Raw genomic sequence first — 19,304 nt, forward strand, 5'->3', positions numbered from 1 at the left:
CTTACTTATTTATTTTATTTATTTAAGGTTTTTTTATAACGGCATTCATGAAATCGTTCACATGATGTCGGTTTACAGAAAACAGGGGTGCAAAGAAAACAACCTAAAACATAAATACACGTGGTGAAGAGATGCAGTTACAATTAACAGGGGCTAATGAACTGGGAGTGTAAGAAATAAAGAGAGATAGAGGAGGTTAATTATATACATGTGTACAATATAAATATACAAGAGTACAATATAAATATGGAGTCCAGTCCAATATATACAGCTTCTGAGCAGAGAACTTATTGATGGTGCGTGTTAGGTGGAGTTCGGGAAGGATTGCCTGAAAAGCCATGTCTTGAGTCTTTTCCGAAAGGTTAGGAGGCAAGGTTCATTTCTGAGATCTGGGGGGATGGAGTTCCATAACGGTGGGCCTGCTGTGGAAAGGGCTCGATCTCTTAAGGTGCTGTGATTAGTGGTTTTGGTGGGTGGAACAAGGAGGCATCCTCTGTAGGCTTCCCTTGTCGGTCTTGTGCATTTGTATAAACGGAGAAGAATTTGTAGGTCGATTATGGTGTGTTGGTGAATGATTTTTTATATCAAGGTAATGGATTTGTAAATGACTCTGAACTGAATTGGTAACCAGTGGAGGTCTTTTAGGACTGGGGAAATGTGGTCTCTTTTCCTAGTGTTTGTTAGTACACGGGCTGCTGCGTTTTGAACCATTTGGAGTGGTTTTGTGTATGAGGAAGGGAGTCCAAGTAATGTAGAGTTGCAGTAGTAGAAAATGAGGGCTTGGAGGATGGTTCTGAAGACTTTGGCGTGGAAGAGAGGTCTTATCCTTTTTAAAACTTGCAGTTTAGAGAAGCAGTCTTTTGGTGGTTTTATTGATGTGGGCTTTGAAGTTCAGTTTATTGTCGATTAGCACACCTAGATCCCTCACATGAGTAGTTTGTAGGTTGGTTGTGAGAGATCCTAGGCTCCAATTCCTTTGTCATCAGCTGAAGTGCGTAAGTACAGTCGGAATTCACTAGACGCCAACGGAATTCACTAGACGCCAACGATATTCACTGGACGCCAATGTAAACACCGGGTACACACAACTCTAGGGGTGGACCCGTTCCAGAGAGTCCTTCCCTGAACAAGCATGAGGGTGGAGGTGGGCTTTACTGCACACCCACCTGACGGACCATGCCCATACCGCTGCCAATATTCTAGCATGCATCAGAAAGATGCTGGCGAGCTACCAGTGTTTTAACCTAGTTCCTGTGCCTGTTCATGCAGGCCTTGTGTCCCTAGCTGGGATTGACCTCTGTCCTCGAATGAAGTGCCTGTTCATCCAGGCCTTGTGTTCCTACTGCTGTTTTAACTCCATTGCTGTGCCTGCCTGTTCATCCAAACCTTGTGTTCCCACACGTATCTTATTTCTGAGAGATCCTCCAATTCCTTTGTCATCAGCTGAAGTGCGTAAGTACCGTCTGAATTCACTAGACGCCAACGGAATTCACTAGACACCAACGATATTCACTGGACGCCAATGTAAACACCGGGTACACCCAACTCTAGGGGTGGACCATTTCCAGGGAGTACTTCCCTGCACAAAGGAAAGGGAACTCTCTCCTGGGCCAATTGATAAGAAAACCACAATTCTGCAGCCAAAAATAGGCTGGAAATCCTTCCCCCATTGACTTTAATGGGCGACATATGGACATATACCCAACTCATTTAATTTTTTTTATGTCCATATTGACCGCAAATGGGACCCCCTTTGGACATATGGACATATGGACATAAACTTTTGCTCTGCACATCCCTAATGTGTATGTGAGAGCATGTGCATGTGAGAGCATATGAAAGAGAGCATGTGCGTGAGAGTATGATGAAGACACTGTTTGAGAGAGCATGTGGAGGGGAGAGAGAGCATATATGTGTGTTTGTGTGTGTGTGCGAGAAATAAATGTAGAGAAGAGAGAGAGAGTACACATATGGGAGAGAGAAAGAGGCATATATGTGAAAGTGAGAGATAGCAGAGAAAGTTTGTGTGGATCCGCCTCCCCCATCCCACTAATCAAGGTGACTGGAAATCAAAAGTTCCCAAATATAGACAACAGAGAATTTTCTTATCCTGATTAATTTTAATTATTAGGAATTATTTGATGTGTTTGCTGTTTTGAAATATTTTATTGCTTGGGACATTATAAAATATTTGTATGAGATTTTAATCATTGGATGTTATTCTTTTCCTTCAGCTTTTTTGAAATTTTTTTTATTAGTATGGTTTTGCTATAATGAATGATGCTTTTTTATATTTCTTGACTTTGTTGTTTTATGTTTTCTGAGGAATGGTAGTTATTAGAGATGTGAATCGTGTCCTCGATCGTCTTAACGATCGATTTCGGCTGGGAGGGGGAGGGAATCGTATTGTTGCCGTTTGGGTGTGTAAACTATCGTGAAAATCATTAAAATCGTGAGCCGACACACTAAAACCCCCTAAAACCCACCCCGACCCTTTAAATTAAATCCCCCACCCTCCCGAACCCCCCCCCCCAATGCTTTAAATTACCTGGGGATCCAGCGGTGGTCCAGAACGGCGGCGGTCCGGAATGGCCCCCTCAATTGAATCCTGTTGTCTTCAGCCGGCGCCATTTTGCAAAATGGCCGCCGCAAAATGGCGGCAACCATAGACAAAAACGATTCGACGCAGGAGGTCGTTCCGGACCCCCGCTGGACTTTTGGCAAGTCTTGTGGGGGTCAGGAGGCCCCCCAAGCTGGCCAAAAGTTTCTGGGAGTCCAGCGGGGTTCAGAAAGCGATTTCTTGCCGCGAATCGTTTTCCGTACGGAAAATGACGCCGGCAGGAGATCGACTGCAGGAGGTCGTTCAGCGGGGGTTCCGGACCGCCGCTGAACGATCTCCTGCAGTCGATCTCCTGCCGGTGCCATTTTCCGTACGGAAAACGATTCGCGGTAAGAAATCGCTTCCTGAACCCCGCTGGACTCCCAGGAACTTTTGGCCAGCTTGGGGGGGCCTCCTGACCCCCACAAGACTTGCCAAAAGTCCAGCGGGGGTCCGGAACGACCTCCTGCGTCGAATCATTTTTGTCTATGGCCGCCGCCATTTTGCGGCCGCCATTTTGCAAAATGGCGCCGGCTGAAGACAACAGGATTCAATTGAGGGGGCCGTTCCGGACCACCGCCGTTCTGGACCACCGCTGGATCCCCAGGTAATTTAAAGCATTTGGGGGGGGTTCGGGAGAGTGGGGGATTTAATTTAAAGGGTCGGGGGTGGGTTTTAGGGGGTTTTAGTGTGCCGGTTTTCCTGCCCTCCCCCTTCCCCCGATTTACGATTTTTTAACGATAAATCGGGGGAATTGGTATTGTATCGTGGCCCTAACGATTTTTGACGATTTAAAATATATCGGACGATATTTTAAATCATCAAAAAACGATTCACATCCCTAGTAGTTATTCTGTGTTTACATTGGTGCACAAGCATCCTGCTTGTTGCAGTTTCCTGTTCAGTTTTTGTCTACAAGTTTCTATTTATGCTTTGTGGTCTCTCTTCTGTGTTTAATGAGCGTCTGTTTGTGCTCTGCTTGTGAGACTGAGGGGATGGTATTCTACTAGCTTACAGTTTCTGTGTAGGGATATATAGCAACTTGGCTTGATCTGTTTTCCTAATAGGAGTTGTATTGATAATTTTGGGCCTGATTCAATATTTTCAGTGATGCTTTTTCATAGGTAAGGTTGTAACTGCTTGAGTACTGGCAGTTAATCTTGTTTTGGTGTGGCAGGTTTGTTATATTGTACTTTTAATTCAGTTTACTCATAGCATTCTGAAGGCAAAGCCCATACACATCACATATAATAAGAGGCCTAATATTATGATTCCTGCCTGCAGAGCTATTCCCTGCAAGCAGGCCTCTCACCTTCTGTGTTGCCTTCCTGTCGCGGCCGAGAAGCCGCCGAAGAGACGCCACCAGACCATCACTCCTCCGCGGCATGGAGCCGTCCCTGGAGGCCTTGTCTGCACGGCTGAGTACCGCCCACGTTCCTCCTAAGCAGGCCTGGAGGCCGCCGCTGTCGCCGCGCCATCACGGGCCGGACCACCGCCCTCGGGGCCTTCACCCGCGGCAGGGAGCCGCGAGTTAGCCTACCTTCCGAGGCAGAGAGCCGCCATTGCTGAGGCTCTGTACTGAGGTCTAGTGCTACCCCTGCCGGACCTTTGCGACATAGAGCCACCCTGAATCTCCTTCAAGCGGCAGGGAAGCTGCCTCCTCCTGTCGAGGCATGCGCAGAGGCCTGTTCTTTGTTTCCTTCCTGTGCAACAGGCCGCCACTGTCCGTGGTGCTGCCTCTATTCCTGCCTGCCTCTCTAGGTGCCGGAGCGCACCTCTTCAGTGCATTTAAAGAGCCCGCGACCGGATATGCCCCGGGCCCCACCTGATGACTGTTTCCTGGTTCAGCCCTATAAAAGGGCTTCTCCTACACTCCTGTGTTGCCTTGCATTGGAGTTCTTCGCTCCTGGAAGTTTCATCTTCCAGCACTCTTTCAGGTCTTCGTTCTTCGTTGGAGGTCCATGTCTCATCTTGCTTCCTGAGTCTTCGTGGTTTCCTGATGTTCCATGTCTTCATGTTTCGAGGTTCCTGGTCCAGGCTTCCTGATGTTTCACTTCCTGATGTTCCAGGCTTTCTCATGTTCCACTTCCTCATGTTCCGAAGTTCCGCTCCTCCTTCGCTTGTTCGAGTCCTCTTGACCCTCCAGCTCCACTGGTTCTCCAGATGACACCTTGTTGGGGTAAATCTGTGGCGTCGGTTCCTGTCCTTGTCATTGGAGTCTCGTCTCAGCTGGATTCCCTTCCTGCGCTCGTCCCGCTCTCTGCGTAGTACGTGACTAGCTTCTTCAGGTTGTGTAGGGCGCGCTACAGGGACAGGGTGGTCTGTGACCAGCCCATTGGGTCCACCCATGTCGGTGGGCTGTGTAGGGTGCCCTGAGAGACAGTGCCAATGTCTGAACCTACCCAGCTCCTTGTCTTGTCGAGAGTCTTCCAAGCTCCTCGTCTCGTCTAGAGTCTTCCAAGCTCCTCGTCCAAATCCAGAGTCTTCTCGCCCACGACTTGAGTCTTCTGTGTCACAAGGCCTCCATCTGCCCTTATCCCTAGTCCAGCCTGCTGCTTCTTGACGATACCCAGCAGCAGGTCCGAAAGGGCTGGGAACGGTCAGAGGACTGTTCACTACCAACATCGTGTTGTTAGCTTCCAGAAGCATGCAGGTCCATCAGAGGGTTAGACTTTGTCTTCATCCATGCTGGGACACGTCTCGCCAACCCTCGGTGCTGTCTTGGATTCCGCTGGGATCATGCCGAGGCCCAAGGGCACACAATCCCCTCAAATGGGATCGCCCTCCTAGCGGTCCCAAACATAACACCTAATCCGTATAAGTAAATAAAGGAATAATTTTTAATTACAATTTTGTAAAAATACAATTTTATTACAAAAGTGAATAATTTACATTACAAAATACAAAATATCACAAGTATATATAAAGAGAAACATACATACTGTACTGCCCTCAAAATGTATTTCTTCTAAAAACACACACAATTTGAAAAAATCATATCTTACCATTCATCCAATCATACATAAACATACCTACATACACATAAAAAATCACACAATGTGACTCTTGTATAAATGATACACTCCTATTAAATTTCAAATGTAAATTTTTATATAAACAATACACTCCTATTAAATTCTAGGTCAATGCACACTGTTAAATGTCTTGTAGCTGGGAAGGGACCAATACACCCTGACAACGGGCCCTTCTGTTTCACCTATTAGGCTTTTTCAGGGGGATCAACTTCACTTTATTTTTTTCTTCTTTTAAGTATAAATATGTATCTGTTGTGGGTTTCTACAGTGAAAATCACTAACAAGTATTTGATTGAAAAATCACTTGCTAGAATAAATCCTCAATGTGTGGAGAAAATTGCATGAATATCCATGCTCTTTTCACTTCCTCCATCATATTGGCATGATTCTTTCACAAACTACAAGATATAAGGTAGATTTTAAGAGGCCGATGTGTGTGCCCATCATTGCAGCTGTTTGACACCTTGTTAAGTGCATGAGTCTGGTAATGAGAGAGAGAGAGAGAACCTCATTATAGTGCTCAGTTTGATACTCTATATATGGACCATTGTAAGGGGGCACTTTGATTCAAGATGAGTTTTCGGGAAGTGGGTTGGGGTTGGGGGGTTACAGAAACATTCAGAGGTATCCATTGTAAAATTGACATCATTAAAGAATTTTTGACCTTATAAGCGAGGAAAATTCTAAAAAGAGGAGTTGATTTGTACACTGATCTAGCTGCATTGTACAAATCAACTCTTTTTCATCACTTACTAGCGGTGGCCTGCCACGTGTTGCAGTGGCAGAGTCAGGTTCTTCCCCCCCCCCCCCCCCCCCCTTCCCCTTGCTCATTTACCTCAGTCACACTTCATCATCCCCCTTGGTCACTCACCCTCCCTTTCCTCCCCTGTCCCCACTCCAACTCTCTCCCCTCACACTCACCTCTCCCCCTTTGGTCACTAATCCCCCCTTCACTCCCCTGTCCCCACTCCAACTCTCACCCCTCACACTCACCTCTCCCCTCTGTGTCGCGGTGGCCGCAGTTTTTGTCTACAAGTTTCTATTTATGCTTTGTGGTCTCTCTTCTGTGTTTAATGACCGTCTGTTTGTGCTCTGCTTGTGAGACTGAGGGGATGGTATTCTACTAGCTTACAGTTTCTGTGTAGGGATATATAGCAACTTGGCTTGATCTGTTTTCCTAATAGGAGTTGTATTGATAATTTTGGGCCTGATTCAATATTTTCAGTGATGCTTTTTCATAGGTAAGGTTGTAACTGCTTGAGTGCTGGCAGTTAATCTTGTTTTGGTGTGGCAGGTTTGTTATATTGTACTTTTAATTCAGTTTACTCATAGCATTCTGAAGGCAAAACCCATACACATCACATATAATAAGAGGCCTAATGTTATGATTCCTGCCTGCAGAGCTATTCCCTGCAAGCAGGCCTCTCACCTTCTGTGTTGCCTTCCTGTCGCAGCCGAGAAGCCACCGAAGAGACGCCACCAGACCATCACTCCTCCGCGGCATGGAGCCGTCCCTGGAGGCCTTGTCTGCACGGCTGAGTACCGCCCACGTTCCTCCTAAGCAGGCCTGGAGGCCGCTTAGGAGGAACGTGACTATGGTCCATTGTGTTTTGGCACACGGTGGCCCACCATGCGTTGCAGTGGCAGAGTCAGGTTCTTTTCCCCCCCTCCCCCTTCCCCTTGCTCATATACCTCAGTCACACATCGTCTTCCCCCTTGGTCACTCACCCCCCTTTCCTCCCTTGTCCCCACTCCAACACTCTCCCCTCACACTCACCCCTCCCCCTTTGGTCACTAACCCCCCCTTCACTCCCCTGTCCCCACTCCAACTCTCACCCCTCACACTCATCTCTCCCCTCTGTGTCTTATGTGGCCCGCCACGCGTTGCAGTGGCAGAGTCAGATTCTTTACCCCCCCCTCCCCCTTCCCCTTGCTCATATACCTCAGTTACACATTGTCCTCCCCCTTGGTCACTAACCCCCCCTTCACTCCCCTGTCCCCACTCCAACTCTCACCCCTCACACTCACCTCTCCCCTCTGTGTCTCTCCCCTGGCACTCACCGCCCCCTTCATTCTCCCTCCCATCACTGTCACCTCTCCCCGCCTACTCCCTACCCTTTCGTCAGTGACAGCACACCCTCTCTGAATCTTCTTCCCTTACTCAGATCCCCTCCCGCTCGCAATGCCCTCCCAGCTGATCCCCCCCCCCCCCCCGGTCCCTTTCCCTCTTCTACGGTTATACCTCAGTCACACATCGTCCTCCCCCTTGGTCACTCACCCTCCCTTTCCTCCCCTGTCCCCACTCCAACTGTCTCCCCTCACACTCACCCCTCCCCCTTTGGTCACTAACCCCCCCTTCACTCCCCTGTCCCCACTCCAACTCTCATCCCTCACACTCACCTCTCCCCTCTGTGTCTCTCCCCTGACACTCACCGCCCCCTTCATTTTCCCTCCCATCACTGTCACCTCTCCCCGCCTACTCCCTACCCTTTCGTCGGTGACAGCACACCCTCTCTGAATCTCCTTCCCTGACTCAGATCCCCTCCCACTCGCAATGCCCTCCCAGCTTATCCCCCCCCCCCCCCCCGTCCCTCTCCCTCTTGTGCGGTTCTGCGCAGCCCGCTCCCAAAGACACGAGGTCAGCGAAGATCCCTCCCTGTCATGCACGTGAGCCGTACCAGATCGCCGCTGCAGCTCCTCTCAGGTGTTGAAGTTCGGCCGGCCGACACCATCACGCCCGATATCGCCGCCGGTCCGCCGCTGCTGCTCCTCCCAGCGCCATGTTGGTCCCGCTGTGCCCGACGTTCACCGCTGCTGCTTCTCCCAGCGCCATGTTGGTCCCGCTGTGCCCGACGTGCGCTCCCGCCTGCACATGCACAGTACAGCAGCTTCATTTCTCAAGGTAGATAGCGTGTATTGCATGTCTGACCAACAGATGTCGCTGTTTTCCCCACACACATGTAAAAACATGTTTTTCTCTGTAACCGTGTGACTTCTATGTAATCTAGATAGAGAAGAACCTTGCCGAAAGTGAAAGCAAGGTTGTGTCCAAATTTGAAAGCAATTGGTGCAGTAGTTTCTGAGATTATCGATTACGTCCAAACTATTTACATTTTTATTTATATAGATAAGGTAAAAAATTCTTTAATGATGTCAGTTTTACAATGGATATCTCTGAATGTGTCTGTAACACTTCCAACCCCAACCCACCTCCCGAAAATTCATCCCGAATCAAAGTACCCCCTTACAATGGTCCATATATAGAGTATCAAACTGAGCCCTATAATGAGGTTCTCTCTCTCTCTCTCTTTCTTTCTTTCTCTCTCCCTCTCTATCTCCCCTATATTGCTTGAGACCAAACTGTTTCACAAAATCTTCTCCTGCGTGCAGTATTTCTTTACAAATGCTGTGTAACATATCATATGGCTTTCTTCTTGCCACCTTTTCATATAGTCCATGGTTGTGGAGTAATCTTAAAATTGTTGAATACTCAACATTTTCCCCAGTCTCAGTCAGAGACCTCTATAGTTCTTTTAAAGTAATCTTAGACCTCGCGTGACCTTCCACAGTAGTTTCCTTAACCCACAACTACTTACTTTGGAGAGACACTGACTGCAGCAGTGTATTGATGGTGCCCAAACTGTTTCCACTTTACAGTGGACAGTGCCCCAAGGAATATTGAAAAATTGAAATGTTCTTACAGCCTCCCCCAATCTGTACCTTTTGAATAATGTTATCCTGGAGTTCTTTTGGCATCTTCTGTTCAGCATGTTGCTTCAGATTCACTTCATATAATACAAACAGCTTGATTCATCATCCAGGAGTACTTGAATCAGCTCACTTACTATGATTGGATGCAATACATACATCCAATAGACCCACCAGATCTGCCTACTTAGGAACCCTTCACATACCCTCTCCTACACTCACACACCTCTCCTCCACGAGGGATCGAGCATTTTCAATAGCTGGTCCCTCAAACTGGATCACAATGCCTCCTGACCTTCGCTTGGAACCTTGTACACAGAAATTTAAAAAAAAATGTAAAAACATGGTTATTCAAACAAGCCTTCACCTAACAAGCCTTCCATCCATTGCCTCCTCCTCCCTTACACCTCGCACCCCACACCCCTATTCTCTCATTCCTTCTCTCTTTCTCACCCTCCCTCCTCTACATTTTTGTTCCCCCCACCTTTTCCCTAGCCCCTGTTATCTTCTTTATCTATAAACCTCTCTGAGTTCTACAATTGTTAATTATTTTCCTCTTTTGAATCCCCCATTTCCCTCCTGTATAATTTATTGTTTACTGATATGTTTATATCCCTCTTAATTATTTATTAATATGTTTATAGTTTGTACCATTTCTTAATTTTACCATGTTACCAAATGTTTTATGAAAACATTATTTCTTTTAATCACCCTGTTCCATGTAAACCGATACGATGTGCAAACGGTTATCGGTATATAAAAGCCTTTAAATAATTATAATAAATAAGCGGGCTCTATTTAACTTATTATGGGCCTTGTTAAGGCAATTTTTTGAACTGGAGCTCATTTGGGTTTGTTATGACAAAGGATGTTAAGATTTATGTAATCAACACTTTTTGTTTTTATTTAAAACATTTGTATTCCGCTTTTAGCATATTTGTTTTTCTATTCTTATAGTAATTACTTTTGGAATATTTCTATAATTGTTCTTGCATAATGAATGTTTATATATATATATTTTGTAGAACAGTGAAAGGGACTTCTACTTTAATGCATAATGCTTTGTCGCCTAATTTTAAGAGACCCGCGCATGTAAAATCCGGGGATTATGCGCGTGATCGGGCTGTGCGTGTGCTGAGCGCATTTTAGAAATGACCCAGCCACTCGCGTAACCCCCAATATGTGCAGAAGTGCTGGGCCATGGAAAAGGGGAAGGCTGGGGGGGGTGGAGGGATATGACCGGGACAGCGGCCATTAGGCCAAGTTCCAAAATAAAAAAAATTAATGGCAGGGAAAGTGGATTAGGGATTGGGGAAGAGAGAGGAAAAGAGAGGCAGAGTAGGAAGGGGTATAGGAAAGTTCCCTCCCAGTCCACTCCTTAATTGGAGTGGACTGGGAGGGAACTGGGGAAGGCCTACTTGAGTGCCATGGATTGGTTTTTTAAATTCCCCTCAGCGCCCCACGCATGCGAGTCTGACCCACCTGCACATGCACCAGATATTAAAATCCGGCGTGCATGTGCACACGGGAATCATATTTTATAACATGTGGGCACCGACACGCGCATGTTATAAAATTATTGTGTCCAAGTGTGCGCGCCAGGAACTGCGCGCACATGGACGCACACGCGCTTGTTTGAAAATCGACCCCTGTGTTTTTTAGACAACAGAATGAAAAATGTTACTATTGCAAGGACTTTGGACTTACAAGGCACCGTAATTGTAGATCTATGGTGCTTTCACCTCCTTCATGTTTTGAAGCTCTTTTTTTTATGTCTGTGCCAAATATGTTTTCACCTATGAAAGATCACACCAAATGTTAGCAGTATTTAAAAACAGTAGATATAAGGAAAATCTAATATTTGGGCTCTATTTACCATCTGGAGGACTAAACCTCTTCTGGAGAATCTACATCTTGCCGAACATGGGGAAGCCTTAAAATTTGTAACCACTTTGCTTCTGTTGGGGGGGGGGGGGGGGGGCATTTGTTATAAAGTAAATCCTTGATGAAGAATTTTTCTACTATATTGCTGCTGTATATTCTGCAAAACTTTGCTTTGGCATAATCCTGAAAATTAAAATTACTCTGCTTTGAAACCACTTCTGTTTTCCATCTGAGGAGATTAGAGAATTGTTACTTTTTAAAACTGTGAGCATTTCTTGAGTATGGTAACGGTTTAATATTTGAAGCTTATTTGATTCTGTGAAAAATATTATTATTAAGCAAACACCCAAAGGAGACTGAGTGTACAAAATAAATATGTTTTTGATATTGCCTATAGTTTTTATGTATTAGGATACTCATGGTGACTATGGTCCATTGTGTTTTGGCACGCTCCACAATGCATGCTTTTGAAAATAAGTAAAGTTAGATTTGTTTTAATGAAATGAAGCTAGCGTTTTAAAAAAATATTTTGTGATATTAGCATTGCTCAATAGGGTACTGATAAATAGTTATCAAGTTAACAATAACTTTTCCATGTTGTTATTATATCTATTTTTCTATTCTTATGTAGTATTTGTAATTATAGAATCATTGGTTTTTTTTTCTTTTAGAGGGTTTTAATTCTTGAAAAGAATGAGACCTTAGAGAAAGTGGCATGGCTTAATTTACAGCTAGATTCAACAAAAGAGATGCTAAGCAAAACAACTGTTGAACTCACTGCCAGGAAGAAGGATCTGGAGAAAGCTGAGAAAACCATTGCTGATTTGACATCTTGCATGGAAGAGAAGAGAATCAGTGAGGCAGACAGAGAGGTATATAGAAGAGACCTTTAGGGACATAATAGAGTGATTCTTACTCGATTCTGGCAATCCAGGTAGTGCTTTGGAAGAATAAGGTTGCCTGAAAGGGAAATATTACTTTGGATTAACAAGAAGTGATTCTGTAGCTGGTACCTGTCTTGTAGGTAAGGGTGGGCAAAATATGGCTTGTGGCTCACAACCAGCTCATGGGCACTTTTCTTCTTGCCCACAGTAGCCCGTCATGTATTGGCCCACAGTGGTAACATGAGTTTCATGCACCTCCTCATGACCTCTTCCCCCACTACACTTACTTCCTCTCTGTGCTTTCTTTCTGCCGACCCTATGATTAGCTGATCCTGTGAATAGCTGATTTTTTTTTTTTTTATATTCATCACAAATAAGCAGAACACCTCCTATAAGTCACAATATTGAAAAATGAGGTGTAAAAGATTAGAAACCCTAGATATCTGTTTTATTAGAGCTTGGTATCAGAAAATTATTCGTGCTGTAAGATGTGATTTATTGTCTCTTGCCTGCTATGGGCTTCAGACAAAATCAGCAAGCAGCACTTAAAATCAAATCATCTACCAGTTCTGATTAAACTAAAGAACAAAATAGTGTAGCAAGTACTTCTCCCACTCAAACATGCCTAACATGGCCATTCGACAAACTTGTCTTCATCAGGGGTCAACTAAATCTATCTGAAAAGAATTAAAAATAAAACATTTCAAACATGAGAAAAGTGAAAATCAAAAACATCTTGTCACATAAAAACTTTATATATCCTTTCTTTGGTCACACATAGTATCATAATCCTCAAAAAATGGCAGCGCACGTAAAACATCACCATAGACTCCTCTTGCTTACATAGTCAAAACATCCAATCAGATTAGAGAACAGCAAGACAAAAAAAATCACTCCCTGATCTACCAATAGCAATCACTGTACACTCAAAACATTAAACAAAGACTGACCACTCTCTTTCTCTGTTAAGTCCAAATTTGCTCTGATCTCAGAAGCATAAGATCATAATTGCCCTCACGAGTTCTTTGATAAGGTTTATCCAATATATTTATTTATTTTATACTAACATTCGATCTGAGATATCATATTGGTCTACATTCAGGTACTCTAGGTAATTCCCTATCCCCAGAGGGCTTACAATCTAAGTTTTGTACCTGAGGCAATGGAGGGTAAAGTGACTTGCCCAAGGTCACAAGGAGGGACAGTGGGACTTGAACCCTGATCTGTAGCCCACTGCTCTAACCACTAGGCTATTCCTCCTACCTATATAATATAGAAAATTTAAAGTCTTCAAATGAATGGTATAATTTTAAGCAATGTGGGACAAAAGGAGCATCAAGCTTCCCCCATGCTATCAAGCTTCTATGCTCAGTTATCGTCATCCGTAATGTCCTTTTGGTTTTACCTATACTAATAACTTGCAGGGATACCAAATAAGATGCAAAACACCTCATGTGTCACATGTGGTACGAGTTTGAAAAACAAAACTCTGCAAAGCATATAATGGAAAAGTATTGCCCACAAATGACTGATTAAAAACAGAACAGTGACCATATGAATAATGGCCAAAAGTATTTGAACAATGTATATCATAGGTTCCCAACCTTTCAGGGAATATGAAACCCTTTTCAGCTTCAAAAAGTTTCATGGATTCCCACATACTTCTCTTTTATTTTTGCATGCCATCACAAAAGAAGTAATGATATGCACTCTAGAATCATTTATAATGTTTAAAATTTTGATCTAAACTGAATACATAGGGAAGGCAATTGCCAAAGCTATTTCAAAATTGCCCTCATAATTGAAGGTTGAGGTGGGTGTTCCACCTTGCAAACAGCTGCAATGAGGTAAAGGAAGCTAGTTCAAAAAAGTTCAAAATTGGCAACTTGGTATGGTCTGGCAAACAAATCAGCACTGGTACCTGCAGTCTAATTTTCAAAGGGAAACTGCCCATGGAGTTTCCTTTTTAAAACTCAGATTAGCAGGGGAAAGCCATTACTTTTGTTCCTGCATACTTTTCAATCACTTTGAAGCAGGTGCAAAGTAAATGCATTAAGTATGAATGAGGATTTCAAAATTAAATCCTTGCATGTACTTTCTGCCCCCAACCCTAGCCCTGATCCTTTCTGATCCCCACCCTCAAAGTAAAAGTATGTATTCTGTTCACCACATAGGTATTTTTACCCTTAAGGGTAGATTTTAAATACATTTTATAACATGTGCGCACTGGCTCTGGACAGCGATGAATGGCGCTGTCCTGACCCACCCCGCTCTGCCCCCTGGACTGCCCATCTCTGCCCCCCGGCCCGCCCATTTGTCAGGGCCCAGCACTAATGCGCATATCGCCATTTATGTGCGTGGCCGGACCCGTTTAAAAATGCACATTGCGCGCTCAGGGCCCAGCCATGTGCGTAAATGGCAATTTCTATGCGCGGGGCCGATTTAAAATCCAGCTGTAGTGAGCAGGGAATATCAATTTTCAAAGGGATTTTTTTACATGGCTAAACAGGTGTTAATGCACAAAAGTTTTGAAACTTACCCTCCCCCAAAAATTGACATCCTCTTAGCCTGCTTTTCTTTTATGCTTTATTTTCTTTTATGATTCTTAGAAACACATAAAATGAAAGTCACAAAATAATTTCGATTTTAGAAAAAGCAAAACAATAGCCTACTTTTCAAAGGGAAGAAGACTCTGTTTGTCTATATCCCACTAAATAACTTTTCCAAACCTGGCTGATGTCTTACCCTACCTCGTCCTTGATTCTTGGTTTTCATCTTTCCCTTCTTCCCTCCTGAACATTGTGGCCTTCTATCCTTCTCTCTCTCTCTACTCTTGTCCATCATGATTCCTCGGGATCCTCTTCTTGTCTACCTTGATAGGCTACCATTCCCTCTCACTCTCCTTAACCAGGTCAACCATAGATTCCTGTCCCCCTCCATATCCTCCATTTCTTCATTCCTGTCTCATTCCTTCTTCTCTCCATCTTTCCCTCATACTGTCACCTCAAGTACCATTTCTTCCTTTCTTCCTTTGAGCCATTCTACTCACATTTTTGGTTTTAGCTCTCTTCTCTCTCTGTCAGGCCAGTGGCAGAGCATGTGAGAGTAGTGGGAAATTTTTGTCACCGGTGTGATAACCCAGCTTTCCTCTGCTTTCTCCAGTGTTCAGCAGAGGTTGAAAAGGTTCCAACAGGCACAATCGGCCCCTCTTCTCTATCCTCATGAAGTGCAGCAGTGGGGTTTATATTCAGTATTTCTCTTCCCCACCCCCACTAAATATGCGCCAGTGTGGCTTGAGACTTCTCATGGGTGTAAATGGCCCCTCTCGGTCCTTCCTCCTCCTCCTAGTCTGCAGCAATGTGGAGTGAAGTTTTCAGGGCCATAATAGGATCCATTCTCCTGGCCTGTGGTAGCAGCTCAGCTAATCACAGTTAGCAGCAGCCCTAGTTAAATTTTTCTCATAGCTGAACTTTCTTGCATCCCTTCTGGAGGACCCCACTGGGATGGTCTTCTGGACCCTTCAGGGTCCACAGACCCCAGGTTTGGAACCACTTATCTATTTCATATGAAAATTATTCCCAGAACTTCCAATGCAACACCGAATCCCTAATGTTCCTACCCCTACACAATTCAAAAATTGTAGGGCAATTAAAAATGGAATGAAGTTGTAAAGCTTTCCAGAGTCTTTGTATACTTTGTTATACATGAAAATCTGTGGCAAATACAGCAGTATACATGCAAGCCATGATTACGTAATCACATAGTAGATTGCAATAATAGGTCCCAGTTTACCATCCGACTCTTTTGTAAGCACTCTTTATGACTTTTAATAGATATCCCTGTACAGCAAAGCACTCGCTCATACAATCACAGTTTTTTATTAAGTTGTAACCCTCTTGGAATTTGCTGAAATCTACAGATCTTAATGAGAGTGCCAGCATACAGATCTGTTCTGATCAGTCTTTTATTTAAATAGGTAACCTACTACAGGTTAGTACCTTTATTTTGCATGTGTAAGTGGGTTCACAGTTATAATGCTAGCATTTTATAAACTGTATGTTTCAGAATGCATGTATATTTCCTATGCAGGAAATTGCATGGTTTATCTACCCATTTTATAAATATAAGCACATAACTTTCAAACAACCTCGCATGGCAGCAAATGCACACATATATGGCCAAGCACAGATTTATGAAAGTATTTCATATCCCACATGTTAAGTAATGTATATCAGGGACCCGTTAAAAGACCAGGCATTTATCCCAGGACAAGCAGGATGCTAGTCCTCACATATGGGTGACGTCATTCACGGAGCCCTTAAGCGGGAAAAACTGGCAAGTTTCTAGAAGCTTTTAACTGGCTGCCTGAGGCTACTGAGCATGCCCGGCATGCCATGATATTCCCTGCCACAGGGGTCTCACTCCAGTCTTCTTTTTTCCGCGCTGCTAGCTGCATCGCGGGTTATAGGAGCCCTGTGAGTTACCTCACAACGATAAAGTTCATTTTTCAAAATTTTTGCCCCATACGGGTCTCGCTCGGTTTGTCACCGGCTGGTGACAAACATCATATACTTTTTCGCTAAAAAAGGGAGTCCGAATTCATCGACGGATGTCGACGGAGAAAACTTCAGGATTCAAAAAATGTCCGGCCTGCAATCGGACTATGTCGATCACGGACCCGCACGTCGAGTGCGTTCGCTGTTTGGGTGGAGACCATGACATCGCCTCTTGTGCCCAATGCCAAGAAATGATGGTGAAAGGTAGGAAACTTCGCCATGAAAAGATGGCTCAAATTTTTCAAATCCGGACGTCACCGTCACCCACGACTTCGACAAAATCCTCACCGGTGGGCATATCGAAAAAGATACTGATAAAGAAAAGGATCCCGGAGGGTTCGGGGGATGCTCCTTCGCCAACACCATCCGTGGCATCATCAAAATCTGTATCTGAGGTTCGCACAAAACATAAACACCGTAGGCACCATTCAATTCCTTCATTACCACCGCCAGAGGAACCGGTACCTAAACAACGAAAGTTATCATCGACCTCCGTAACACCTACAGGGGAATCGATACCATCGACTTCTGTGGCAGACTTAACCGCTTTGATTAAGCAAATTGTCACTGATGCCCTGAAGGAGAAGATACCGGCGTCATCGCCGATGCCGGCCCTAGGGTCGATGCCGACCATCGGGTCGATGCCGACTTCTCAGTCGATGCCGGCCACCGGGCCGATGCCGACTTCTCAGTCGATGCCGGCCACGGGGCCGATGCCGATGGACCAGTCGATGCCGACTATCGTGTCGATGCCCTCCTCGATATCGATGCCGGTGTCATCGTCGATCTCGATGCCGATGACGGCGGCAGCGTCTACATTAACAACTCTGTCTATGCTGACTGATGTGCCCAGCTGCTCTTCAGCGATGCCCGCTTCTCAGCTGATACCAGAAGCCTCATCGTCGGTGCAAATGCCGGAGCCATCGATGGAATCGAATATTTTACAAACCTCGATGTCCACAATGGCGGCCAGGCCCATCTCTTCAATGATTCCTATTTCGATGTTTTCTTTCCTAACTTCAACACTGTCAACTACTTCGCAAGTAACACCTCAATACACCCTAGCTCCATCCAGAGCTCCTGTACAAGGGAAGAAGGCATCAGGAAAGTCTAAGCACACTTCCATGCATGCTCCAGAACTTTCTTCTGAGAAAAGGTTACATGCCATACTTACAAAAAGGTATCAAGACTTTTTAGCTTCCTTGCCTACACAGCCTGAAGAGGAAAGTGAAGTCAGTGATGATGCACCTGACATTCAGGATCCTTTACAAGGCCCATCTGGGGTGTCACCATCTAGAAGGCTGGAACATCACCAATACTAGCCCCCAACAGACACATGGTCGGATACACAATTGGAGCATTCTTCTGAAGATTTTTTGTCAGAAGGTACTCCACCTCAGGCCAAGAAACAATCCCCTCCTGAGGACTTATCATTTGCCTCCTTCATCCAGGAAATGTCAGAATCCATCCCTTTTCAGCTCCAAGCTGAAAAAGATGAAAGACAACAGACACTGGAGATACTACAATTTGTAGATCCCCCAAAACATAACTTGGCTATCCCAGTGCATGAAGTGCTGCTGCACCTTCAACAAAGAATTTGGGAACACCCGTGTACAACACCTGGCGTAAATCGGAGAGTGGACTCCACATATTTAGTTCAAGCAGCTCCAGGTTTTGAAAAACCACAACTGCCACACAACTCATTAGTCGTAGAATCTGCTCAAAAGAAATCACGCAGATCCAGGACGCACGCCTCTATTCCTCCAGGGAAAGATAACAGATTCCTAGACCTTATGGGAAGAAAGATTTACCAGGGAGCCATGTTGAATTCCAAAATTGCTGCGTATCAGCTGTATATGACGCAGCATCAGAGAAATCTCTGGAAACAGATAGAGGAATTTCTCCCATCCCTGCCTCAACAACAACAGGAGGCAGCACAACAAATAGTGCAAAAAAGTCTAGATGCTGGAAAACACGAGGTACGAGCGGCGTATGATGCTTTTGAGACTTCTTCCAGAACTGCAGCATCTGGCATCAGTGCACGAAGATGGGCCTGGCTGAAGGCTTCGGACTTACGTCCGGAAGTACAAGACAAACTAGTGGACTTGCCTTGCCAAGGTGATAATTTGTTCGGCACAAAAGTGCAAGACGCCGTGGCACAGCTTAGAGAGCACTCTGAAACATTAAAGCAGCTCTCCACTTTGTCACATGAAACTGCAACTCACCCTACCCGCAAGCCGCCACGTAGAGACACAAGACGTCCTTTCTACAGGCCAAGGAGATATTACCCTCAGGCCTCTAGACCACGGTCTAGAAGACCTCAACAACGTCCTCAGCAAAGACAGCAACGAGCTGCAAGGCCGCAGCCTCCGCCCCAAACAGCTTCCACCTCTGGTTTTTGAAAGCCATCCCAGAGAGCAGAGCCAACCAAACCCTTTTCCGGAATTACCAGTAGGGGGAAGGATTTCCCAATTTTACAACGAATGGGAAAGCATCACCACAGATCAGTGGGTCTTATCCATAGTTCATCAGGGTTACCACCCAGACTTCACATCTCCCCCTCAGGAGTTTCCACCACAAATCTCCTATCTCGAACACATTCCTCAATTACAAACGGAATTATCTACTCTTCTGAAAG

General features: G+C 45.0%; 1 protein-coding gene across 2 annotated transcripts in view; it reads left to right on the forward strand.

Moving 5' to 3' along the window:
• CCDC158 (coiled-coil domain containing 158) overlaps nt 1–19,304 on the forward strand; it is a 1,731,209-nt gene that overhangs the window by 1,000,574 nt on the left and 711,331 nt on the right. The window contains exon 14 of one of the 2 annotated variants that reach the window (XM_029599728.1): nt 11,898–12,098. The exons of the other annotated variant lie outside the window; for it this stretch is intronic. Within the exon in view, the coding sequence (XP_029455588.1) occupies nt 11,898–12,098 (201 nt within the window). The remainder of the gene's footprint in view (nt 1–11,897; nt 12,099–19,304) is intronic. 2 annotated transcript variants of the gene reach the window in all.

This window comes from Rhinatrema bivittatum, chromosome 1 (genome assembly GCF_901001135.1).
Source record: "Rhinatrema bivittatum chromosome 1, aRhiBiv1.1, whole genome shotgun sequence".
In the NCBI taxonomy this organism is placed as follows: domain Eukaryota; kingdom Metazoa; phylum Chordata; class Amphibia; order Gymnophiona; family Rhinatrematidae; genus Rhinatrema; species Rhinatrema bivittatum.